The sequence below is a fragment of the Hibiscus syriacus genome, unplaced genomic scaffold (genome assembly GCF_006381635.1).
Source record: "Hibiscus syriacus cultivar Baekdansim isolate YM2019G1 unplaced genomic scaffold, ASM638163v2 tig00000757_pilon, whole genome shotgun sequence".
In the NCBI taxonomy this organism is placed as follows: Eukaryota; Viridiplantae; Streptophyta; class Magnoliopsida; order Malvales; family Malvaceae; genus Hibiscus; species Hibiscus syriacus.
In genome coordinates, this window is record NW_024061817.1 from 29,995 (window position 1) to 57,942 (window position 27,948).

General features: G+C 35.5%; 1 protein-coding gene and 2 pseudogenes across 1 annotated transcript; 1 reads left to right on the forward strand and 2 right to left on the reverse strand.

Annotated features, from left to right (window-relative positions):
* Positions 1-8,336: 8,336 nt before the first annotated feature.
* LOC120214185 lies at positions 8,337-12,713 on the forward strand (annotated as a pseudogene).
* An 880-nt stretch (positions 12,714-13,593) lies between these two features.
* Positions 13,594-19,733, reverse strand: LOC120214164 (sodium/hydrogen exchanger 6-like). Its single transcript, XM_039212133.1, has 22 exons — positions 19,482-19,733; positions 19,355-19,406; positions 19,175-19,234; positions 19,035-19,059; positions 18,850-18,935; positions 18,649-18,760; positions 18,182-18,244; positions 18,059-18,078; positions 17,881-17,978; positions 16,960-16,988; positions 16,833-16,864; positions 16,691-16,738; positions 16,539-16,599; positions 16,360-16,457; positions 16,173-16,248; positions 16,047-16,066; positions 15,817-15,914; positions 15,633-15,742; positions 14,820-14,903; positions 14,397-14,494; positions 14,220-14,302; positions 13,594-14,122 (listed from the first exon to the last, which is right to left on the reverse strand). The coding sequence occupies exons 1-22, from the start codon at positions 19,648-19,650 to the stop codon at positions 14,076-14,078; spliced, it is 1,569 nt and encodes a 522-aa protein (XP_039068064.1). The 5' UTR covers positions 19,651-19,733; the 3' UTR covers positions 13,594-14,075.
* A 1,082-nt stretch (positions 19,734-20,815) lies between these two features.
* Positions 20,816-24,799, reverse strand: LOC120214195 (annotated as a pseudogene).
* Between the last annotated feature and the right edge of the window lie 3,149 nt (positions 24,800-27,948).

Sequence of the window (27,948 nt, forward strand, 5' to 3'; positions counted from 1 at the left end):
GACATAGACCTTATTTTAAAATATCAGATTTTATAATGATGACTCTTTTGTTATTACTGCTCGGTTTATTGTGATTTTGAATTTGAAGACATGTTTTAAATTAAATTATTATTTATTGGTACTATATTTACGAGTTGGATTTTGATAGTATAATTTGTTTATAATTTCATGTTATTTATAATGTGATTTTATATTGATGGAATAACGGTTTCGGAAAATGTCTTTAATAATCATAATGTGATCCACTAGACTTAGTCGAAACGCATAGGCCGGGTCTAGGGGGGTTACATTTATTGGTATCAGAGCTTTTGGTTTTTAACCCTCGGACTGTATATGAGTCCACATTGAAAATACAGTTTTGAAATATTTTGCAAAACGAGTTACTAAGGCCATGTCACAAAGTTATTAAGATTTTAACTATGTTCGAGACTCCAAGTGCTTATCTAACCTTAAGTTTATCTTCTGTAGTAATCTCGAGATCTACCAAAATGAGTGCTAGACGTGGTCGTCGAACTAGTCGTGGACGAGGTCGAGTGGCTAGATTTGCAGATCCGATTGATGAGATACGAGTAGATCCCCCACCTCCGATAGGTGATCCTGCTCCTACGACCCCAACGAATATGCTACCTACCGATGGTATTGACATGACTACACCGATCATAGGAGCGACCGATATTGACTCAGAGTCTACTGGAGTTGCATTGGATGAGAATTTTAGTAGACAGTTTCTGCAGTTAATACAGGGAGCAGTTAGAGCTACTGGTGTTGTATCTGAGGTTCCTATTTCGCAGACGTTGATTGCCAATGGAGTTAGAACTTTTGGGGGATAGATTGGTGGAGCTCTTACTGAAGCTGAGGATTGGCTCCAGGATACAGTGAGACGCATGGATCAGTTGGGTTTGGACTCAACTAAGAGATATCTGGGTGCTGTAGCAATGTTAGATGGTAATGCCTACACTTGGTGGGAGTCAGTGATCAGTAGTGTTCCTACCGATCGTTTGACCTGGAATTTCTTTAAGGATCGCTTTCGGAGTCGTTTTCTGGGAGAGCGCTACTTAGCTGAGAGACGACAACAGTTTCAAGACTTGGTTCAGGGAGACATGACTGTTTCTGAGTATGAGATCGAGTTCTTGAAGTTGCTGAAGTATGGATTCAGTATGGTACTTACTGAGAGAGATCGATGTCGTAAATTTACCCTTGGACTCAGATACGAGCTGCGTAGGCAAGTTGTAACCCATCAGGATGAAATATTTGATGTGCTGGTGGGCAGAGCCAAAGATGTTGAAGAGGTGGAGGTTTTAGCTTCTGGTAGAGAGCGTGTTGATCAGGAACGATCTAAACAATTTTCAAGCCCGATGGAGTCATCAGCACAGTCCGGGAAGAGGACTCGTACTTCAGCCCCTCAGAGAAGCAATACACGTTTCAGGCCTGCAACATCCTCACCGTTAGTTGGCAGTCGAGGCGGTTACTCGTCGTATTATAATGGGCCCCTTTGTGAGTATTGTGGTAAACAGCACTCAGGAGAGTATCGTAAGAAGATGAGTCTTTGCTATCAGTGTGGATCTAGTGGTCATTATCGGAGGGATTGTCCTCAGCTAGTTTTGTTTGAGTAGACCACTACCCAAACTCTTGTGCGTTCGCAGACTACAGTACAGACCCCAATTAGAGATCGTAGTCAAAGAAAGACTCGAGGATCAACGTCCAGGACAGACAGTAGAGCCCGAACTCAGCAAAATAGAGGGCCAACAGCTTCTGAGGCTAGACATCCAGCTTTGGTTTATGCAACTAAACTTCGTGATGACAGAGATGAGCCTGAGGTTATTGCAGGTACATTTACTATTTATTCTACCCCATACTTTGCATTATTGGACAATGGCTCCACTCACTCCTATGTATCGAGCTCAGTATCTCGAAACCTTCAGATTCCGATCGAGAACACTGAAAATACTGTTACAGTTACAAGTACAGTAGGACAAGCGGTATTAGTGAATAAAGTATTTCGGCGTTGTCCTCTCGAGGTTCAGGGAGAAATTTTTCTCGCTGATCTTATGAAACTTCCTTTAGGGGAGTTCGATCTAATTCTTGGAATGGATTGGTTGAATAAACACAAGGTAAAGCTGGATTGCGAATACAAGTAGGCTACTCTGAAGACTTCAGATGGTCGGACTGTTGTGTTAATTGGTGAACGGCGTGGTTATCTCTCCAATATAGTTTCAGCGATGGAAATTGATCGTATGATCCAGAAGGGATATGAGACCTTTATTGCTTGTATTTTGAACACCAAAGGTGCATTGTCCACGATCGAGGAGATTCGTACAGTTAGCGAGTTTCCTGATGTTTTTCCGGAGGAGTTGCCTGGGTTACCTCCTGACAGAGAGGTAGAGTTTGAGATTGAGACTTATTCGGGATCTTCACCTATTTCTATGGCATCTTATCGTATGGCTCCAAAGGAACTTAAGGAGTTGAAAGTCCAATTGCAAGAATTATTCGATCGAGGATTTATCCGACATAGTACTTCACCATGGGGAGCTCCAGTTCTATTCGTGAAAAAGAAGGATGGGTCGCTAAGATTATGTATTGACTATCGGAAATTGAACAAGATGACGGTCAAGAATAAATACCCATTACCCAGGATTGATGACTTATTTGATCAATTGCGAGGAGCTACTGTATTCTCTAAGATTAATCTTCGTTCGGGGTATTATCAATTGAAAGTTAAAGGATCTAAAGTTGCAAAAACGGCCATTCGCACTAGATATGGTCATTATGAATTTTTAGTGATGCCTTTTGGTTTGACGAACGCTCCTGCAGCTTTCATGGATTTGATGAATCGGGTGTTCCGACCATATTTGGATCAATTTGTGGTGGTCTTCATTGACGATATTCTGATATATTCTTGTACTGGGGCAGAGCATGACGAGCATTTGAAGATCGTTCTGCGGACTTTGAGAGAGCATCGTCTATATGCCAAACTAAGCAAGTGTGAGTTTTGGCTTCAAGAAGTGTCGTTTCTGGGGCATATTATTTCTGCGCGAGGTGTTCAGGTCGATCCCAGCAAGATAGAGGCTATTATGAATTGGAAACGACCTAAGAACATATCTGAGATCCGCAGTTTCTTGGGCTTGGCTGGTTATTATCTACATTTTGTTGAGGGCTTCTCGATCATTGCTTCTCATTTGACAAAGTTGTTAAGGAAGAATGTGTCGTTTAACTGGGGCGAGGCACAATAGGAGAGCTTTGAGAAATTAAAGGCGGTTTTGACTCAAGCACCGGAGTTGATTCAACCAGAGTCCGGGAAGGATTTTACAGTGTATAGTGATGCTTCACATTCATGACTTGGTTGTGTTTTAATGCAGGAAAGTAAGGTGGTGGCTTATGCATCCCGTCAACTGCGGCCGCATGAGAGTAACTATCCTACTCACGATTTAGAGTTGGCAGCAGTAATTTTTGCCTTGAAGATTTGGTGACACTATCTTTATGGAGAGAAGTGTTACATTTTCACGGATCATAAGAGCTTAAAGTATCTTCTGACCCAGAAGGAACTTAATTTGAGACAGCGTCGCTGGTTAGAGCTTCTAAAGGATTATGATTGCGTGATTGATTACCACCCTGGTAAAGCTAACATTGTAGCGGATGCTTTGAGTCGAAAGACAGTATCGGAGTTGAGGTCTTTAATGGCCAAGATGAATTTATATGATGATGGCACTTTGTTAGCAGAATTGCAAGTTAAGCCGACCTTGGTTGATGAGATCAAAGCTAAGCAGCCCCTTGATAGCTCATTGCTTTCCATCTTTGAGCAAGTAGAGCAGGGGACAAACTCAGATTACATAATTGATCAGGATGAAGTTTTATGCTTTAAAGGTAGATATTGTGTGCCTGATGATGCTGAGTTGAGGCAGACTATCCTTACTGAGGCTCATAGTAGTCCATATGCTATGCACCCCGGAGGAGATAAGATGTACCGGAATTTGAGAGAGAGGTATCATTGGATTGGGATGAAGAAAGACATATCTGACTTTGTGGCTAGGTGTTTGACTTGTCAGCAAGTTAAGGCATAACATCAACATCCATCAGGTTTTTTACAGCCTATCAAGATTCCTGAATGGAAATGGGAGCGTATTACTATGGATTTTGTTACTGGCTTGCCTATGACTCATTCGAAAAAAGATTCAGTTTGGGTGATTGTTGACAGACTTACAAAGTTAGCTCACTTCATTCCTGTGCGAGTAAATTATACTTTGGATAAGCTGGCAAGATTGTATATTTCAGAGATTGTCAGATTGCATGGTGTTCCATTGTCTATTACTTCTGATCGAGATCCGAGATTTACTTCGAGATTTTGTAAGGCGTTACATACGACTTTGGGAACAAGATTGGATTATAGTACATCCTTTCATCCACAAACTGATGGTCAATCTGAGAGAGTAATTCAGATTCTGGAGGATATGTTGCAGGGTTGCGTAATCGATTTTCATGGTAGTTGGGAGAACTTTTTGCCGTTGGCTGAATTTGCTTACAATAATAGTTATCAGACCAGCATTCGTATGGCACCTTATGAAGCACTCTATGGGCGTAAATGTCACACTCCGATATATTGGACTGAGTTGCGTGATAGGAAAACGTTGGGACCTGAGTTAGTGCGAGAGACGGAGGACACAGTCAGATTAATCCGTGACCGTCTGAAAGAGGCATTTGATAGGCAGAAATCTTATGCAGATCAAAGAAGGAAGGATATACAGTTTGAGGTAGGAGATCAGGTCTTTTTGAAAGTTTCACCCTGGAAGAAAGTATTGAGATTCGGGCGTAAGAGTAAATTGAGTCCAAGATTTATTGGACCATTTCGTATCTTGAAGAGGGTAGGACCTGTTGCATATCAGCTTGAGTTGCCTTCTGAGCTAAGTCGTATTCATGATGTCTTTCATGTATCAATGTTGAGGAGATTCCGTCCAGATCCAGGTCACATTATTCAGGTTAAAGAAGTAGAACTGAGACCTGATTTGTCATATGAAGAGGAGCCCATTCAGATCTTAGAGAGAGATGAACGAGTTCTTCGGAATAGGCAAATTCCAATGGTCAAAGTTCAGTGGAGTAATCGAGGCCCCTCAGAAGCTACTTGGGAGACATTGGAGTCAATGGAGGCTCAGTTTCCTCAACTATTCTCATAAGGTAAATTTCGAGGACGAAATTTCTTGTAGAGGGGGAGAATTGTAACAACCCGACTATTTACAAAATAATATTAATTGAAATTGGAGGTAAATTGTGAAAATGGGTGAAATTAAGTGACTAAAGTATAATTTATGAAAACTTGTATGCCATTTTCGAAGTAAAGGAAATTCAGGGACCAAGCCTTGAATTTCCCCTAAAAGTGTCGGCAGGTTGGTTTATAACTTAACGTGTTTTCTGATTTCAATCAGAAAACACAAAAGCTTTTCTTAAACTTTCACTCCTCCCGCACCTCGACTTTCAAGTCCGATTCCGACGCCGTTCGACATCCGATCGTCAAATTGAAACCACCATCGTGTTCATTATCGAGTCAGGAACAATCCCCTTAAATTAATTGAAGCGAAACGCTGCTAAACGTCGGGAATTTCAAGTCAAAGCATCGACGTTTTTTTTTAGCTCTATCACCGAGAAAATCTCAAATTCACCGCCGACCGTTGCTCAGTTTACGACACCTCCTGCACCATCGTGTTCCTTGTGTTGTTTCGAGTCCACCGGTGTCAACCTTGTCCGCCGCCAACGGCGGGCGCGTGAGGAGGTGGTGCAGTCAAAGATTCGGCCGATTTGAAATCGAGCTCTTCGCCGTTCAAAAATTTGAACCGATCATTGTAAGTATCTCTAAATCGCTCAAAATAATTTTTAGAAATTTTTCCGGGATTTTTAGGGCCCCGGAGGACGCTTCACGCGCCACACGCGCCGCCGTAGGGAGAGTGGCTGCTGGAAACCGGTTTAACTGGTTTTTAACCGGTTCTGACCGGTTTGACCGGTTTCGACCGGTTCGAACCGGTTTGACCGGTCTGAACCGGTCTGAACCAGTCTGACCCGACCGTTGACTTTCTTTGACCAAAACTTAAAATGGCTTTGATCGAGCATTAAACGACCGTTAATCTTTTCTGAGTATACCTATTCTGATAGTTTTCGACGTGCCGAATCCGTTTCCGCTGTCCGTTTTGTCAAATTCGAACCCGGAGGCCTCCAAATCGACGGTCAAAGTGGTTGACTTTGACTTTGACCAAGAATCTGAATCTTCGAAAAGTCATACTTTATGTTTTTGACGTCCTGATTCCGATTCCGCAATCCGTTTGGCCAAATTCAGACTCGAAATACCCCAAATTGATAGTCAAACCCAAAAAAATGCTTATATACTTAAGAAGTCTAGTTTTTGAACAATTAAATAGTATTTGGGACTGATAGATTATTATTGTTTGAAGGTACAAGAGACTCTCCGGATCGTTCGACAGCTCGACCCAGCTCTTCTAGATCAGTTAAACCACGTGTGCCATTATTCACGCGTTCGAAAACTGTAGCAGAGCGTGGTGAAACCAGCAATCAGTAGATTTGCTATTTGAACCTATTGTCGAGGTGTGTTCCCTACTTATTACTGAACTGTTTTATTGGTTTTAATATGTGGTACACCGAATTCATTGGTTATTGTTTTATGGATGCACCAATTTTATGTGACAATTTATGGAATATGGCTGCTATCTAATTTTTGTTTTGAAATGGTATATGATTACCATGTTTTTGGATTTATGGAATTTATGTCACGGTGCAATTGAATTTTGGAATTGAATTACGATGGAATAGCTCTGATCAAGCTAAATGGGCCTAATGTGACTCTTGAGGGCCCCAAGATGTTTCATTAGGTCGGCTTTCCTTTGCTGTGTGCTTAGGGTAAGCTATATGGACTTATTGACTTGGGCTTAAGGATACAAGCTTCAGAGCCTATCCTTAAGTCGGCTTTCTTTTTGCTATGTGCATAAAGTAAGCTATATGGAAAATAATTTTGGGAACTACTGATGGTGTGTACCAGAAAAGGGTTTAAACTATGATTTTCAAAAGTTAAACTCTTTTACGAATTTGTGAGATTACTGGACTATGATTTGTACCTATTGTGATTTTATGGAAATGTTGGGACACATTGAGCCTAGCTCACCTTTTGAAAATGTTTTCCCCCTTTCAGATACTGTTGGTTAGATACCTCGGTTCGAGCACTTGGAGGATCAACATATCTCTTGAAGTAAATCAAATTGTAATGTTTTTATCTTGCAAGTTGACTTTATTTTGGTGACATAGACCTTATTTTAAAATATCGGATTTTATAATGATAACTCTTTTTGCTATTACTGCTCAGTTTATTGTGATTTTGAATTTGAAGACATGTTTTAAATTAAATTATTATTTATGGGTACTATATTTACGAGTTGGATTTTGATAGTATAATTTGTTTATAATTTCATGTTATTTATAATGTGATTTTATATTGATGGAATAACGGTTTCGGAAAATGTCTTTAATAATCATAATGTGATCTACTAGACTTAGTCGAAACGCATAGGCCGGGTCTAGGGGGTTACACTTTTCGAATTGTATATGTGCTGTTTTAACTTCGATTTTATCTATTATATTATAGAAAAGACGTAAAAAAATTATTTAAGATAACTTACATAATTAGAATCATGTCAAGAGTTGCAAGAAACCTTGTTAAGGAAAATTAAAAGTTTTTACTGTTAGGAGGTTTGAACACATACCGTAAATCATATGATATTTCTTAAATGACATAAACGTCTCGAGAAAATAATATCGAACCTATTAAGAGAATTCACGGTTAATTATTTAACAAATGATACTTTGCAGACTTATGAGTTATAGAGAATGCTATTTCCTTATAGATAATGCAAACGATTATATTTCTAAATTTGACGTATGTTTAATTAAACTATTAAGTTAATGTAGTGAGTGTTGATGTCTAATGAGAGAGACAATGATAATAGAAGAGGATGACGATTCATCTATTTTAATTTGAATAGAAATTTGGTAATTATAATAGTGAGGGTATCATGACAGTTCGAAAGAAATAAAGAAGAAATTTTGAATTAGGCGATAGAAATTTGGTAATTATAACACTTGAAGCTACTCTTTCCGATTTTTTTCTAGAAAGACTCAATTAATTATTTAATTATATTACGAGGGCTTTATCAGTAATTAACCCAAAAAAACAAAGATAAAGCGACGGTGCTTTAACTCGTCCGGTTTCCAATGTAGTTTGGATCTCGTAGATTTACGTTCTTGTTCCCTTAGTTTTCACTTTTCATCTTCTTCAACCTTGGTATCGAAATCGACACCGATAACCCACACATTTCTTCTCTGTCCACCAACTTCACTTCCTCCTCCTCCCCACTCCCATTTTTTGTTGCCACTGAAAAAAAATGGCTGCTTTAAGTATACAAATCTGTATTTGAGCTTCCCCTAAGTTCTCCGGCAATTGTGAGTTCTATCTTAACTATGAGCTGATTTTGATTTTCTTTGCATTATTATTGTTCATGGGTCCTTTTTTATCATAAGTTAGGAATTGCACTTCTGGGTGTAAATTTGGCTAAAAAGAGAGTTTTTTGCCCCGGGAAAACCGAATCTGTCGTGGGAATTTGTAAAATTATTGATTTTGAGTCACACAGCTACTATTTGTAACATTTCTACTTTGCCATTGAATACTGATTCTTTCATTTTGGTTTGTGTAGGTAATTATTGTTAGATATTCTTTGCCTTTAAAATACTTGAGAGGCCATGCCTGCTACAAAGAAGGTTTACTTTACATTTTTCTGCCTGCCATTGGTCTCATTAATTCTACTTCTTCTTTTTTAAAAAATTTAGCAGTCAGTACATTGTGGTTCTGTTGGATTTTTGAAGCAATTATATATATATATATGTTAAAGATATGGTAAATTTTCTTATTGGATTTTCCTTGTTTACCATAATTCTGATTGCAGTCACATTGGTTACGCATTCAATAAGTTGTTGAAGAAAATTGGACATCTAGTTGATTTTGAACTACCAGATTGGTTTAATAAGTCGAAACCTACACCGTACACCTTTAGAAGGCACAGAATCCTTTTCATAGAAGTTCATAACTGTTCTTCCTCCACAACTCAGGTTTATCATTGAATGGCCCTTATCATGCCCTCTGACCTTTATCTTGTAGTTTCCATTTTTGTTTTCTAAGAGATTTGACTTTTCGTTGATCATATTTTTCTATATACTATTATTTTGTTGGTTTAACAACTTTAAGACATATATCTCACAAAGAGGATTAAAAGGCGCCTGGACGATGATGGTATCTTCTGTTCTTGCACTTCATCATCTGGTTCCTCTGTGTGTGGCAGAGATTGCCACTGTGGGTAAGATTTGTCTTTGTTGATCAGAATTCACTATTGAACCACATTATAAGTGATTCTTTTTGGATTTGTTGAAGTGTATTTCATCTTGAGCCTTAAATCGTATGTCATAATTGGATGAGAACCCCATATCAGCACAAGACTACCGTGCCCCTAAAATTGTTGTTATAAGATGCTTTTATCTTTACTTATGTACTTTTCTTTTACATTATATCATGTGGAAGGTTTGATTAACCCGGCTTTATGGATTTGTAGTGGGTTAAGTTTGGGGAAATTTCTGCTTATGTTTTATCATCTTGGTAGAAACTAGGGTTGTTATATTGTCTGGCTACGATTGCTGGTAAACTTTTGCAGCAATTAGATGGGTGTTTGCCTGTTAGTGAGTTTTTTTTTGGTGATAGCATCCACGGGATAAGGGTTTAGAACTTTGAAAGTATACAGTTCTAATAAACTACCTTATTCGGACCCGTGTTTGACACTTGTGCTCAACACATTTCTGATCATGGGATTTGGGATGTGACCCTTAACAGACCCTCAAAATAATACATGGAAAAATTTAGAACCAATTGAAGCTACCTTTGTGAGATACTCTCTATGTACAACATTCACACTAGTTTGAGTAACATAGCTTATAAATTTAGTATGTAGATAACTCTTTTTTGATCTTTTAGTGTTGTGGACATCAACCTAATCTACTGTATCAGCAAAGAATTGAGAGTTACTGAGAAAGAACCAGTAAAGGAAAAAAAAATCCCAGCCACTTTTGTTGAAATCAATACTGTTTTAGAAGTTGATGTCATTGTTACCTAGATACCTTCACAAACCAGATAGACTATTTTTTTGGGTGGAGGTGTAACATGCGATTTGGTAATGTTTCATACTCGTGCATTTATTATGATTTATATTCTTACTCTGCACAAGTAGTATGGAGTTGCGTTTTTAATTTTATTGCTATACGCAGGATGCTACTGTCTAGTTGTTCTTCTGACTGCAGCTGTGGGAGTTCATGACTCAATAAACCCTTCCAATGCCGACCTACCAAAAAATTGAAATTGATCCAGGTATAGTGTTGATTTTCTTTATTATCATCTTGATTCAATTTGTGTTTTGTTGAAGTTCTCATCAGACCAGGATTATTGCAAGTGTTGAAACCCTTTAGGATCTGTAGGAGTATATGGGAAAGAGCTGATCTCTTCCAAATAATAGCTAAGCTTTCCTATTTTACCTTCTCTTTTTCTATTTGAAGAGTATAACATGGATTCGTTGACATAGCACTGTTAATAAAAAAATCTTATATATTTTGTTGGAAACCGGCCACTCTCAATTGTCGTTTGTTGTTTGTACTCTTTGAAGTGTGAAGTTAAATAGGGTAATACTTGTAGACAGAGAAATGTGGGGCCGCGTTGTGGCAGATGAAGATATTAAGCATGGAGAGTTTGTAATAGAGTATGTAGGGGAAGGTACAGAACTCTGGCCCTATCCACTGTAGTTGCTATCCCTATAATAATCAGGTTTCTATTTTTTTGAAGTTTGCAAATTTTTGGATAATCTTTTGTCACTGTAGTTATTGATGACAAAACATGTGAGGAGAGGCTTTGGAAGATGAAGCATCATGGAGAAATCAATTTCTACTTATGTGAAATCAATCGTGATATGGTAATTGATGCCATGTCCAAGGGGAACAAATCCAGATATATAAACCATAGTTGCTGCCCCAATACTGAGATGCAGAAATGGTTCTATACCTATCCATATTAGTAGACTTGCATTGATTTTAAGTGATATGCTGATCTCACACCTCTTTGTTTTGTTTTTTAACCTCAGGATAATTGATGGTGAAACAAGGATTGGCATATTTGCATTGCGAGATATAAAAAAGGGCGAGCCTCTGACCTATGATTATCAGTATGAGTGCTTGCCCAACTCTCTGTGGCATTTCATTCACTGATAGTAAAATCTGAAGTTTTAAATCAATCCTTCTTCATATGAAATGCTGAAGCCACTGCTGATGGTTCCTTTGAAACCTTTAGTCTGAGTACAATCTAACAAATTTAGCAGGATTGTTCAATTTGGTGCAGCTGGCTGCAGGCGAAAACTGGGCATCAAACCCAGCAAGCTGAAGATGTCATTAGATGCTGCTGCATTAAAGCTAGTAGCATGCCAAGTGGCAGTGTCCTCTCCGACATTGAAAGCTGTGCTATTTGGAAAAGATGTATGCATTAAGAGACCTTTTTGATACTATCAAGAATACAATATGCATTTCAAAATTCAAACATGTATTCTCTATTTACTTTGTGTTTATGGTTTAATTTCTGTCCTTTTCGATTTGGTTATTGATGATTGCTTGCTTATATTGCTAGTTTCTATTACATTTGCGCTAGTACTTATCGATTGTGACCGAGTTGTTTTATTCATTTTGGTTATGTATTGTGGTTTGAGCATTTCATTGAATCACTGCTTTCTTGGGTATTATATGCATGCCGTACACTTCGGCAAACACTTGAACTAATTGTCCTTTTTTCTTGGGTTAAGCAGAATGGAAGTTTGCCTGTCGGTAAGTAAATTGCTCTTTCTCCACGCCTTTTATATTAACTGCTTCAAGTGGATCAAATGTTTGAAGCTGGCACTTAATTTCAGGAACTTCTCGGCATGCTTATAATCGGCGGCGGATAGTTTTCGATGTTGCATCGGTGAAGTGATAAAAATGTCTCTTCCAATAAATGATAGGTGCATATGAAAGATTTGACTTTTCAAATATCGGGTTAGGTTTATTTGTTTAAATGACGTGTACTTATGATTAATTTCTTCCCCCCCCCCCCGAATTAAGTTATGATATGGAAGAAGTTACTAGTTGGCTTAGAAAGAAGAAACCAGGAAACTATATCAGAATTAGAATCTGTCCTTTTCATTTGTGTTGCTCTTTTAAGCGATATAAGGTTTCAGAAAATAAGTCATTCCAATTGTTCTGAAGTCGGATAAGTTTTTCGAATTGCATCTTTTAGTTGGGTGTACCATGATTAATGATGGCTGAATAACTTCTGTTGAGCTTTTATTATTTTTTCTTCTGCTGTTATTTTGTCTTCGTTATGCGTTGTAGGTTCCTTATCCTGTTTACGCAGAAACTTATAAATTTCATTTCTGACTGAATATTTTCAGTTACTTCGGGATTATTAAACGATTTGACAAGTATTCAAAAAAGCACACGGTTAGTTTCTGTTTTTCCTTTTTTCATTCAAGTATAACCGATGATACGCAGGTCAAGTGCTTCTATGTGGTTGCAGGTATGCTTGAAAACGGTTGTGTTGGATTTCTTGATCTGTCGAAAGAGGATTGGGAGCTTATCACTTTGTAAGGTCAATCATAGGTAAATACCATTGGGAATTGATATAAACATGAATTAAGATCAAAATTAAAATTATAGTAGAAGCATAACCACAAAGTGTAGGATCTATACCTTGTATCTTCGTAGAGTATCAATCGACCAAAGCCACCAAGCAAGAGTTATAGCAAACCATAAGCTTTATATGTGCCGCCTCGAATAGTGATCCGCACAAAAATACGAGAAATATCTCCGGAAAAGAGAGGGCAAGAATTTTGATAGACCAATGCTAGTCGGTGTTTCCTTCAATGTGTGGTGTGTCACCAAACAATTCGGCAGCTACTAAGACTCTTAGGAGTACAATTCCTAGTACTTTATACCGTTAGCACACAACGACAGTCACAAATAAATAAACAATGATTTGTGCAAGTGTTTGTAGATGAGCGATTTACCCTCCAAGATAAGTTTATGATTCATTCAGAAATTTAAATTCCTGTTTTTGAGAAAGGTGGTGTAAATATAAACGGTATTAAGTAAGGGAAAAGTTTACATCCGGAATTGATTCTCACAGGTTCACCGTAGTCGAAGAAATGCGAGTGGAAAGACTGTCCGGCTGACAAAACGACAAACTTTGGTTGCATTGTTAATAGAGCAAGGTCCTAATGTTGTATAACTGCGACACTTGCCAGTGTTATTTCTAATCTTGATGTGTACCATGATGTATAAGGCCACGAAGGGATGTTGTGCTGTGTAATGTTTATGTCAATAAAACAACTTATGCTATGAAGCCATTATATGTTACCTAATTGGTTGATTATGTATTGAATTTTCGAAATTTAACACGTCCATTAGGATTGATAACAGAATTCAAGAGAAAAGCTGTTAAGTTGCATATATAACATGCAGATACAGAGTAGACAATAAATCATCAAATCATATGTTTCTATTTCTAAGAAAAACACTTCCTACCATATCTCGAACACCGAGTTAGTTTACAAGTCACACAATGAATTTCCATCTTTTCATCAACACGAGAATCACTGTTAACATCTATTATCTCCTACGTAACTCCCCAACTCCGGAACAATCACACCATGTTATAACCGTAATCCCTCACCGACATCACGGAAAATAATGGCACCGATACAACACAATGCATGCCATAGATCCATCTTCATAACAAAAATTTCGTTATATAACAAAGTACTACCCTATAATGTAGGACGGATACGAGGCGATCTTTAATTATATGTACATCCCCCAAACCGGACACGCAGTGCATTGAAATCCATTGTAAAGTATTTTGTAAAGTTAGTTCCATGTACCAGCTTATGTGTCATCATCTGCTTGTCTTGTAGGATTAGCTATTGTCCTCGGAATCCCCCACTTCTAGAACTGGGCATCGGGTCATCTGATAAATTTCAAAGGACCGACATTAACAGAAATGGACCACAATGCACACAACTGATTAACAGTGTCAATGGAAGAAAGGAAAAAGCAAATTTTACCCTTTTCATCATAATCATCTCCATTCTGGCTTGTGAAGAATGGGGTGAGGTAATTCCTATCTAATTCAGAGAATGATGCCGCACTGCAGGGTACAAAATGGTTTTCAATATAAAAAATTAGAAGATTAATTGATAGATCCTTGATCATGATTAAAGGCAAAAATATCGACATATAACCTTTTGTGGAACTCTCTCAGTTTCATCCTTATCTTGTTCCCCGGTGTTCCATCTTCATCACAAGCTGTAGGAATATATCCATTATTACCATCAAAGCCCTGCAAGAAATTATTGCTTTCTGTTATTTATGCGAAAACCACTAAAAAACGCTCATCAATTTCTTTTTAATATTCACAACAAAACACGGCCATCATCATGATGGCAGCAGCAGTTTCCTAATTCAACATTTTTACTTGATTCTCGTTGATTAGCAGTTCAGACAAAATCTGAAATGATCAATCAGGTAAGGAAGATGCAGTGGAGCCTCCCCCTATTCTGAAACAGACACGCACACATTCCTAGACGTAAAAACATCTACAACAGGGGAGAGTTTATCGTAAAATATTAATTTAATATAGATAGCATAGTTTCTGTGGAACTTACTTCTCCTAAGTGGGCATCATGACCATCCCCCACAACTTGCAGAGCTTCTAGCATTGTACCTGTTGAACCTCCAATTAGCAATACCTGCCACATTTATTTAAAAAAAATGTTACTACAAAGATAAGCATCAACAACCACACTAAGATCATGATGTATTTATTTTACAACTCTTGAAATAAGTACGGATGCAGAAGATGCAATTATCTACATACCATTGGACATGCAAGGTTTCACGTTAGTTTAACACTCATATAGCTAATAAAAAAAAACTGTCTTTTGTGGGTTATCTAATCCAGAGGATAAAGATTATAATGAAAAGCAAGTTACTGAATTTCTAGTGAATCAGTAATGCATGTTGGAAGTAGAATGAATTTGAGAACCAAATTTAATTCAAATGGAAACCACTAATATACAAACCAGTTATGCCAACAACTCTTGATAATGATACTAGTATAAGATGCGACTACCATATTAGTATTAGATGCATAGTGAAGGTAGCATAATTAGTGTCAACATTAACTTATACACTTCATTATCCACACTAAATGCCAATTTCTTCTCCAAGCTACCGCGGCCTGGGGGCGGGGACCATATAGAACTACAGAACCAATGCTTCAAGTTATCTTTACCACTAGAAGCCGAAAATTTCAAAAGATAGAAATGGTATCGCAGAGTCAAGCAAATTAATATTGCCTTCATGTCTAAGCAATGAGCACTGAATGAATAACAAAATATATCACCTAGAGAAGCTAAAATTCAAAATAAATTTTCAGCATATAATTCTCAAATTAGAGTAGAGATTTTCTCACATACCGTCAAAACAACTATGGCGGTTGTTGCAGTGAAAATAATCTGACCATGTCCATCCTGAAGATCATGAACAGATTGCAGAGCAAGAGCAAAAGCCATTGCCCCTCGAAGTCCTAGTCGAGAAGATAGTAGTTTAGTTTCTGAAAAGGTATATATCCAACTAGGATGAAACTAGTATTTCTCTTACCACTGTAGCAAAGTGCTTTTTGGTGCTGTAAAGGTATTTGCCTATGTGAAGGACGAACCAAATTGACCAGATACGCGCAAGAAAAGACATTGGCAGCCCTAAAGATTTAAATATACAATCTCATTGATTATTCTATATAGATCCATCAACAACAAATAGTTCAAAAATTGAATGATCAATAGTTATTTTGTTTTGAAGGTCCAGGATATCATCATATATAGCTCATTTACCTTGCAACTGCAATAAATAACTGACATGATAATGGAGGAAGTCAAGGAATAACTATGAGACCATAATTTAGCACCAAATCTAGGTTCACAAAAAAAGTAATAATAATAATAATAATGCCAGGATACAATTGAGAAAAAGATAAACCCCACATGCGACCAGCTGTGCTTTTCCATGGCAATATCAAAACCCATGTATATAAATCTGCAAAATTGTACAAAATAATCTTGATTCACAATGGAAAGTCATGGCACGGACAAGAAGTTAAATCAGTTCCCATTCAACAAAGATAACTCCCTTGGGTAAATTTCTTACATGAAAGTCTCAGCCAGTGATGATATTAAGTGAAAAAAGTCGGATACAAAACGTTGGGAATTTTCTGATAAATTTGAGTATGTGTAGTGCTTCATCACCTAAAAGAAAAAAAAAGTCCATCATGTCGCATCAACCTTTAATTTACTACTACTCAATCAGAGCACTGTAAGTTCACTTACCATTCCAGTGAACAATATTGACACAATACCGGAAAGGCTGAGACCTTCCGCAAGCATGTACCTAGAAGATATATTTTCATAATTAACTGCCCAATGGGTTCATTAACAATAAAAAGGTGGGGAAAAAAGATCATAAAGGGTAGACTACTTACGAGAAATAAGGAAAAAGAACAAAAAGACAGCACTCCATGTTTTGAAGACTGAAAACAGTAATGATGAGATATACCAGTCAGGAATTTCCAGAATCAAAATACACTTCATAAAGGAACCAAAAGGTTGACATCAAGTACTTACTTGTCAATATCTAATCCAGCATACTTAAAGAGGTTCTAGGAGTTAAAGTTTTCAAAGCACAAAACAACTTCGAGTTGATGGTATAAAACATTTTATAAAAATATAAAAGACAGATAAGGAAGGATATAAGAGCAGAAGTAAATCCAACTCCAACACCTGCACACCATGGAAAGAATCTCAGTTATTGTGATTAAAAGTGCATAAAAGTATGGAATGGGTAGAAGATCAATCGGTAACAGAAAATAACTGCATTGGGAAATTGAGATAAAGCATTTTTCTTTCATTTTTTTCCCGTTTTTTTGGTTTAGAAAAAATCTTCCATTTTTCCCTTGAGGTGTGTTTGTACTCTGCTAGATTTCTAGTTAATCAAAAAGAAAAACAACATTACTGTTTGTTGTATTTCTTGGGATGAAAAATTATATAACAATACAAACACATTTTAGTCTCTTCAGTCTTCACTAATAAAATTAAAAAAATACATTACTAGATTGAATCAATTGAAGTAATTAAGACTTCTTTGAGATTTAATCTGATTGTTCGATTAAATTCAAGGACCTAAGCAGAAATAAACCAAAAGTTTATTTGCACTTGACCTAGAATTAAAAGCCTTGTTTAGCCACACACCTCAAAGGAGCTTGGCTTTTTATTTTGTTCTCTTATTTGGCTGTACACTACTACAAGAGAGAAAGGATTGTTTATTTGCAGCTGTCCTAGCACTAAAAGCCTTGTTTAGCCACACACCTCATGCTTAGTGTCAGTTTCCTGTTTTAGGACTTTAAGCATGTATATATAAAGGCTACCATAAAAAAGGAAAAACACTGCTCATTTAGGCCACATCTAAAATGATTAACAATACATTGGTAACTAGGACGTAAAAAGCCTAAAATAAAGTAACAATAAGGATGGCAAAAGGACAGCAATTTACCATGTATTCACTTGCAAGATGAAGCTTAGCAAAATTTTCTTTTCTTTATCCATTAATGTAGATATAAGTTTCAATATAACAAAGATATACGAAATCTCAGCAAGACCAAAGGTTAAGACAGACCTGCAGACATAGAGCCAACAAAAGTCTCAAGAAACCTAACAATCACCATAAAGATGTTTTGCCCAGATGGATCATTACTCCTTACAATAGACATTGTTCTGCATATAGAAAAAACAGTTTATTTAAAAACCAAACTAACCATTCTCACCACAAAGGACAAATGCAGTACCCAATTTACCTGTACAAAGATATTGCCATCTGCATAAAGAACCATTTCACCCATTAAGTAATGTGCATGCACAGCAAAATATATTAAAAACATGAAAGAATGGACCAATGATAGAATGCTACAAAAACTTACAGCATCATTTAAGACAGATTCCCCGAAGACCAAAGCATAAAGGTTCATATCAGTGCCAAGTTCCTACAGTTAAGATCATCACACATTGATCACGTAGTTCATATGTTTACGGCTTAAACACTAGTGTTATAAATCCTGAAAAGGTAAAAGAGGGAAAAGAACTTTGATTTTTCACAACCGCTATACCTACAGCTTGACATTTTGTTAAATTAAGTGGAAGAACCAGTAGCAGAGAGTAACAGAAAAAACTCTTTGAATACCACTTGCAACAGATAGTTAAAATTGACTTGCATATTTACAAAAATTAAGCAGCTAATGAATGGGAAAGCAGGAGAATTGAGGGAATACGATTATACTGTTTGCAGTATTTGGTCTTGGAGATGTATGCCCTAACTATTAGTATATTTATGATTTTGATTAGCCTTAGCCCTTCAACAATAGATAGCGAAGATGGGAGAAAAAAAAACCTGAAATATGGAAAGAACAGTAACAGGGTCGGTTGCTGATATAAGAGCACCAAACATTAGGCATTCAACAAAAGAAAGTCTGTACATGAGGTACATCAGACCACCAAGATAGCTGTAACATAAGAGGGTGAACAAGTAGTGAGAAAAAGATAACTCTTGAACAGAAAAAAACTGATATTTTTGTAATGAAGAAATACTCGCACTAAAACTCCCGTAACAACTGAAGCTATAAAAGTTCCTAGAATAGCAAATGTGACAATGGCTCCAAAGTTTGAGAAAAAGGGCTTCTGCCAATACAAGAGAAAACGATATGAGAATTACAGGAAAGACCAATAACAGAGCTTGTAAACATAATGTTATCTGTAATAGGAGTTAATAATACTTACAGGTGATAAGCTGAACCCTGACTGAGTGGCGAAAAGGATAAGTCAAGGGGAAACAGTTCGATATCAGGGGAAGCATCTACGTTGAAAAAGGAAAAAGTAGGAAGCAAACCAACAATTATCTATACAAATGCAAAGGATATAAGATGATTGGAGGCAGCAGAAACAGGAAGAAAAACTCCTCATGGAAATTGAACCACGCCCTGCCCAGGTTATAAAATACCAAAAATGAAATCAGGGTTTTCCCAATTTTATCAAAATGGAAAACTGAGAAAGACATAATAACAATGATAACCACAACAAAAGGAAAATAAATGGAAGACCTGATGCTTGTTTCAGTGTCGGAGATGTTAGCAAGTCCACCAACAATCAAACCTGGCAAAAAAAATTATATATCTTTTTTTCTGACCTAATGAAATCTGAAAGACGAGTTTAAAAAAATTGACTAACCAATAAGCAAAGAAGCGCTAGCTTCAGGAAGATAATAGAATTTGTGACGGCGAAGAACATGGCCGACAACGAAAGAGAGAACGAGCATCATAATTTGAAGCAGAATCCCAACTCCGGCGGCCTGCTGCTCTTGTCCAGGGATCCCTTTCTCAGCCGTCGAATTCTCCATCTTTACAATTTTGAGAAAACGAAGACGATTCACAGGGATCAAACGATCGAGGAATACCTGCGATAACGGCCTCAGCGACGGCGAATTTTTCCGATGACGCTGATACTCGACTTCTACTAATATTTCGTCTTTTTATGCTTAGGTTAAGTAATTTTTAATACTAATAAATTTTAGTTTAATAAGAAGAGACGTGATACTCGATGCCGCTTACTTTTCACTCCCCTTTTCCTTTATATATTAAAAAACTAAAGTTAAAACTTAAATTCGACTTTGACTCGATCTCTATTATTTATTTAACTGTAAAGATATTTAAATTTTTATTATAAAATAATTAAAAATCTTTAAAATATATATTAAATGTAATCATTAATAAAGAAAAAACTTTAAATCGAAGAGTTACGTATAATTAAGTTTGTTTGAATTTATATCATCATGAATGTTGTAACAACAACCATAATGAATTAATAATTAATCGGTTTGATCTATGTTTTACTCTTTATACATCAACAAAATATTTAAATTATTTAGAGTAGATTTAATTTCACATTAACATAAAGATTAAAATGAAGTGATATTAATAATTTGAGAATTTATATATAATGTTTTAAAATTTAAGGATTAATTTAGAATAGATAATAGGTTAGAGATTGATAAAGAATATTTTAAAGTTTAAATATCAATTCATAACATAGGTCATAGTCTGGGGACATCTTGTTTAATTATCTCTATTTTAGTTTAATTTATATTTAAATACTAATCTAACAGTTATAAAGTTTAAGATCTAATCATTATGGATGTTTAAATTCGAGTACCCACATTTTTCAGGTACAAAAAATGATGGATACTCGAAATTTTCAGGTCACAAAAATTCGATCTGTGTCTCGGCCCCGTAAAATATTTACCTTGCTTGAAAGCCCTTCTAAAATGTTGCTTCATAAATGAATAAAAATAGGGCATTTGCTTTTAATTTAAGAGAATATATATATATATAATCTCTAGTTGACTTAGTATCACAAGTTAATTTAGTATAAATTCCATCAATAATTACTCAACAAATTATATAGACTTATTATAAAATTTCTGACTGAATTAATAATACGAACTAATCGAATATTGCTTCATAAAAAAGTATATGCCTAGAGTGTTGCTTCCTCAACATATCATGTGCTTAAGTTTTATTTTAATTAAAAAGAATATGAAAAACATTACTTACAATAAATAGCCTAAGTTTATATTATTTACAAGATATGTTTGCTTGAGCAAGCTAAGCCGAACCAGCAACCAGTCCATCAGGCTTCTATGGACACAAGCCTTGGCCTTGACACCGAGGAACGCCCAAGTCTTTCGATAACTTTGAACATAACTGCAAGTACATCGTTTTTTTTTCCGATTACAACCGGAATAACAAACGGTATGACGAGACAATCGGAGCTCTCGAGCGAAGGAAAACGGGAAATAAAATGGTGCACCTGTCTATAAACCGTGGAATCACCGTACGATTTTCTTAGTTCAACCACATACAATGATGGACTTATCTCAAACACCTGACAGTGACATGTACATGTTTATTTATTTACTAAAGATAGTTCGATTAGTTAGAAACGACTGAAAGCACGCAGAATTCAAGTCAGAGCTGACGAGGCTGCAACTGAAAGGCTGCCGACGCATTTGTGGCCTCGGTGTTCTCGTGTTGCTTTTAACTGAAATAAAAGGAACATACACAAAGTTTAGCACTATACGTTTCTGTTGTTATGCAGCATACCAGAATGTTACAACCAATTGAGCGCCTGTGTGTGTGTATCGGTATCACTAAAGCATTAAGCGAGACTTCACAATGTACTAACCCTTCTGTTTTTCGTTTGGACTCGAAATCCCATATCCGTCACAATGTCTTGGATCCTTGCAAGCAAATCTTTAGCAGAATGATTGGATGTGAATCTGATCTTCCTTTCAGAGACATCCTACGGATAAATTTACGATAAGCTATTCGGAAAAAGGATGGGAATCGGAGTGATAAAACTGGGACCATACTGCATACAGATTACACTACTTACCTCCTCCTCAAAGAAACCAGAAAAGTCAAGGAAGGAGGACATGCCTATCAACTGAAAAGCATTAATCAAAGTAGGTGATCAGGACTCGTACTTCCATTATACGCCTTCATAAAAATAAAAATAATGCTTCTATCAATTACGTTCAAAATTTCCAAGCGAAGAACTCGTTAAACACATTATTAGGAAGCTCATACCTCTTCAGACATTGAGAAGGCTTCATCATCAATGTATGTATCTTCTTCCTCATCATCAGGTACGGCAGGAGTATAATCTTGCTTGAACCATTCATCATTTTTTATTTCCGCCATCGTTATCCTGGTAATGGGATTCGGATCAAGAATCCTCCTTATCATGTTCCAGGCACCGGATGATAACCGTTTAGGAATCCGAGTATCCCCTTTGAAAATCTGAAATCTCACTAGAAGATTAGACATTGGAGTCCATAAGGACAAGAGAAACCACCAAATATAGTCCTCAAATACCTTCTGATAGAGAACTGCAAGATTTCTATCATCGAAAGGGAGATATCCTGTGAGAACTACGTACAAGATGACGCCGCATGACCATATGTCTGAGGCGGCACCATTATATCCTCTGTTAGCAAGAATCTCTGGTGCAACATAGTTAGGACTTCCACATGTTGTATGCAGTAAGCCATCCTCCTGATATTTCAAATCGAATTCAAAAGTAGAACAAGCACTCTCATTTTCATGATTTTCTTGTCTAGAAGAGCACTATACCCTAATATGCTGACTGCTGAGGCAATGCGCTGAGGCCAAAATCAGATATCTTTATGTTACCATTTGCATCGATAAGTACATTTTCGAGCTGAAACATAAAAAGAACGGATTTTAGCAGATTAACTTCATCAAATTCATATAACATGTTTGTTTTTTACATTAACATATCAAAAAGATATTCGAAGGACACGGAAATGACCTTGAGATCCCTGTGGAAAACACCTTTGTCATGGCAGTAACCAACACCATTGATTAACTGCCGGAAGAACTTGCTTCCCTTCAGTTTCAGAAAGCTTCCCTTCGGAAGTCTGTATTACAAGAAGCAGCTAATCAATGTAATTAAGTATTTCAGAAGAAATCCCAGAACTTCAAGTCTCTTACAATTTTTTCGAACAATTCCCCTCCGGTTGCATATTCCAAGACCATGTAAATTTTGGTTTTACTTGCCAACACCTGCATATATGTTCATGATAATAAACGCATTGCACGAGTCATTAGCTGATTTCAACTCAGCTGGAGATGAGCATGCATGCACATGCTAGCATTCTTCATATATGATCTATCAAAAGTTGCTAATCTCAAGTAGAACTAATAGTAGTTTGTATTGGTTATCAGACTATACAATTCAATAACAAGTACAGTTACTCCATTTATGCAACAGAACAACTAGCATGAAGCATCCCCATTTGCACTACACATATAGTATTCGATCTTTATAAAAAAAAAATAGTATTCGGTCCTTTTCGCAGGTATTTTACGATGCAATCTCGTCTCTCTCGTTGTTTTCCTTTTTTGTTCTTTAGTTTTTCTCAGAGAAGATACCACACTTCTCAAGTTGAGTTAGGTTATCACGTGAAATCTAGCAGTGACATGTGGGATTCAATGGCTTGTGCCTAGGGATTTAAATTGCAGTTGCGGTCGCATTACGTATTGTGGATATCACGGTCATGTAATAACAGTTTCGGACGATGCCATTACCTTTATATAACTGTTGCGATTCCGATAGCAAACTGCTATTTAAATCCCGGCTGTGGCCCCGACGCACAAAGGGTGGATGAACCAAGCCAGGCCAGGCCAATATTAGTCAGAAATGGTCCCATTCTAATAAATAAAACACCAAACCAGATTTATAGAGCACAATAATTGAAGATATATATATATATATGCAAAAAATTTAGTGCTGAGAGGTGTCAACTGGTGTGAGAACTTATGAACCACTTTTCCTGGTATAATTATGTATGCAGTCCCTATACTCTTTGGACTTTTGAAATTCAGTTCTATATTTTTAGTTCCAGGAATTTATACCTCTACTTGTCTGTTTCAACAAAAGAAAGTCTAATTGACAACATATATTCAAATTTAACCCAAGTCCAGTAACAGTGTTATTAATTGGATTATAACTTTCAAATGATAACTGTAACAAGATCATCGTTTTCCTTCTTAGATAAAGTATATACTAAACTTGATATAGAAAATTTGGTCCATAAAAAGAAAGAGAATGAAAGACAGCCATATCTTTCAAATTCAAATATTTTATCTTTATTAGCATCAATACCATTCTTAACATATTGGTATAGACAACAACTTAGTCAATAAGGTCTAATTTTCATCTAGTCCCTCTACTCTTAAAACACATGAAGTTTAGTCCCTCTACTTTAACTGCAGCAAAATTAAGTCTAATTGATGAATTTGCTATTAACGCCATTAACAAATGGACTTTAATCTTCAAAGCAAACAAGCAGAAACACTAAATTCTGATTTTCGAATGTTCGAAGAATACCTCATGTAAACGAATCACATTGGGATGCTTGAGCAGCTTCAAGGTGGAGATTTCTCTCTTTATCTGCAAAAAACCATTAAGAAAATCAAAATCAATTGAAGAAGAGACCACATATACATCGAAAATTTGAAAATAGATTAGAGAAGACCTGATCGGTGATGTTGAGTTGAATAAGATTGGACTTATCAAGGATCTTAACAGAAAAAGGGAGAGCCGAATGGAGGTTCTTAGCCAATTTAACTTTGGCGAAGTTTCCTTCTCCGAGCGTCCTCCCCAACTCGTAATTCCCTAATTGCAGAATCCCTTTCTTCTTCTTCTCCTCCCTTGTTCTTCGCTTACTGCTGCTCATTCGCTCCTCCACCTAATTCCATCTCTCAATCTCAATCACACCACAAATAACAATGTACCAATATAGTATATTGACTTACCTGAATGGATATCAAATCTTCGATCGGCACCCAATGGCGATGAAACAAAGAAATTGATATCAAATTTCCACTACACGAATCTCGAACATTCCCTTGTTTAATTATATATAATATATATAAGAAAACCGTTGGAACATGAACCAATCATGGAAACCGAATCAGAGGAGAAAGATGAAATAAAGAAGCATTCAATTCAATACTGGCAGAGACTGGTACGCTTGAAACATGGGACGTATAAGAGGAAGAAGCAAATTTACAGTTATGCCCTCATTTTCGTATTTATTAGACTAATCCTAATCCTAATCCTAATCCTAATATTATTTAATTTGAGGTTTAAATTAACTTTCCAATTAAGATAGAGTTAATTGCATTACACATCCTCAAACTATGACTCATTTTAAATTGATCTCTAATCTTTTAAATATTTTAATTACATCCCAAACTATGTCTCAATCTAAATTGATCCCCAAAATTTTCAACATTCCAATAATAATTCCAAAAATAATTCAAAAGTTTAGATGAAATTGGAGCATTCAAAAGTTTGTGGACCAAAATATAATGAGAGTCATAGTTTGGGAATCAATTTAAAATATTGAAAAGTTTGAGGATCAATTTAAAATGAGAATTATAATTTGGGGATGTATAATGTAATTAACTCTTTAGGAAAAAAAGAGCCAAATTTTTAGTTCTGATATCAACTTTGGAATTAAGTCATTGTATACTTTAATTTAACATAATATGGTCCAATTATTTTTATAATTTTATTAATTAGTCCAATAACTAACATCAAAAGTTGATTTCCCCCTTAAATATACATTTTCTAACTCATCATACTGACGTGGATTATTCCTCTATGTTGGAACGGATGTTTTAAAGAAAAATCCAGGCAACATTTTAATTAGAATAGTTAAATATTTAGATTAACAAATGATATTATAAAACTAAAGAGTCTAAATTATATAAAATTAAAGTATATGGACTAAATTTGAAAATTGAGCATACCAGATAAAATAAAAGTGTATTTATGCCAGTTGATAACGATACTATTACATGTTTTCGAAGATTGTAAGTTCGAGTGGATTTAAATATTTCCGTAAATAATATAGTTATTTAGGAATACGGGAATTTAAAATATTTTATTTTATATAGGAAGGATGACCTCAAATCTTTTAATTTCCAAATTTGACATTTTCTCAATGTAGTCATTGAATTTTTTTTGTCCATATTACCCCTTGAACTTAATAGTTATTTTTCTTTGCATTCATCAAAATGACTAAAATTCAAGTGTAATGACTAATGTGAATAAAAAAGATAATGGACCAAATTTAACAAATCTCGAATTCAGAGGCTGAAAGTTACTTTATCCCAAAATTACTAATCAAATTTAATTTAAAAGCCAGCTATGGAATAATGTCCTTGACAAGCAAAGAAAAGAAAGGGATAGAGTGCAGGTCTTAATTTTAATGCGTCTACGTCTGGGATAATCAATGCGTGTAGTATAATTTAGTTAACTACGTAATAATAGTTTAAAGAATACAACTAGTTTGCATATCCAAATGCGAGTTGAAAAATAAAAGATTATATATTTTTTCTTAATAATTTATGGTGATTATAAGATAATGTTTATTTGGAATTTTTTAATCTATTGACAATACATATTTAACAAACCTAATTATTTGAATTAGGGTGATTATAAGATAATATTTATTTAGAATTTTCTTAATCTATTGATAATACATATTCAACAAACCTAATTGTTTGGAGTCAACACCTCTAAAGATAACAATGTTTTATTTTATCATTGAGATCGCTTGATAGATTCAAATCAAACGATTATATTTAAAGGATCATTTGTTAAAGTTATAAAATGATTATGAAATTTTTTAAACTATAATAAAATAGATATTATAATTAGAAATGATCACATGATTTAAATTCGACGGATTATGATCTAGTTTTATGGAATCGTATTTTTTTTAAAATTTTGGATTTGGGTCAAGTTTTTTTTAAGTATAAGGTTTGGTCATATCAAGTTCGATTTTAGGGTGAAAACTCTTCAATCAAACCCGAGATAAATATTTAATTATTTATTATATATTTAGTGATAATTGTAATAATATCTCTATATTTTTTCAATTAGATTCCTATTTTATCTGCCAAAAATAAAATTTTCTATATGTATTTATGTTGAGACGGAACAAATATGAGTTTTATCCCAAAAATGAGTTAGGTGAAACTACCAATTAAGTGACACAAAAAGTATGACATAAAATTAAGTTACCAATTATATTACGCGTGTCATAAGTATTAAAGTGTTATGAAATTATATACCATAAGTTGTATTCATAATTTAATGAGGGGTAAAAATAGAAATACTTAAAAATTGACATAATATTAGATAAAAGAACACTGATTCTTAATTTTGTATTATTTTCATTGTTAAACAAAAATATTATTGTAAACAAATTTAATTGCAAGGCTTGTAATCTTTACACAAACGTCATCAGCAACTTGCCTTGTTTTTAAAAGCCAACGCAATTATAAATTTGAGTGAATAAAAGATATGGTAAACTACATCCATTATCATTGGACTTTAGGTGGTATATCATTTAGAGTATTGGATTTTCAATTTCATCAATTATAACATTAAATTTTGATTTTAACTTTAATTATGTTACTGAATAACCTAAACAATATGATGATGTTGACAAAAAGCGTCATTTTGGTGACGACTAATGATGCCTAAAACTACGTCGTTTTAGGTATTAAATTTTAGGGGTGTATCAAATTTGTCACTAAACTTTTAATCAGTTTCATTGTTGACACTGTACTTTTTTAGCAACTTTCGCAGCCCATCATTGTATGTCACCACCAGTCGTCTTTCACGATGAGATTAATATGAAAATGTTCACTTTTCACTCATTTTTCTTCTTCTAGGATTATTTTTCACGAAATTCACTCACAATCAACGAAATTAAATAAAAAAATATCATTTTTAGGGATTTGGAGACTTACTTAGATTTGAGAGACTTGAGACATTTGTTCGAAAATTCGAACGATGAGAAACATTATTTCGAAAAGACGAACAACATATCTAACAATGAGTCTCATCGGACGGTTATAAAAAAGATCATGCACATCAGACTTTTAAATAAAATTTCAATGTTTTTGAGTGGATTTAAGTGAAAACCAATCATAGGAGAAGAAAGAGAAATGAAATGCGAACATTTTGATATTAATCTTGTTGTGAAAGACGACCGATGATTAGCTTTTGGTAATGGTTGAAAACGTGCGGT

What these genes read in the sequence shown, in the direction of transcription:
- LOC120214164 (XM_039212133.1), bottom strand. Translation starts at nt 19,650, where the DNA reads ATGGAGAATTCGACGGCTGAGAAAGGGATCCCTGGACAAGAGCAGCAG. An exon ending in GCTGGATTAGATATTGACAA is followed by an intron (nt 16,739 to 16,832) that starts GTAAGTACTTGA and finishes TACTGTTTTCAG; the next exon opens with TCTTCAAAACATGGAGTGCT. An exon ending in CAATATTGTTCACTGGAATG is followed by an intron (nt 16,458 to 16,538) that starts GTAAGTGAACTT and finishes TTTTTCTTTTAG; the next exon opens with GTGATGAAGCACTACACATA.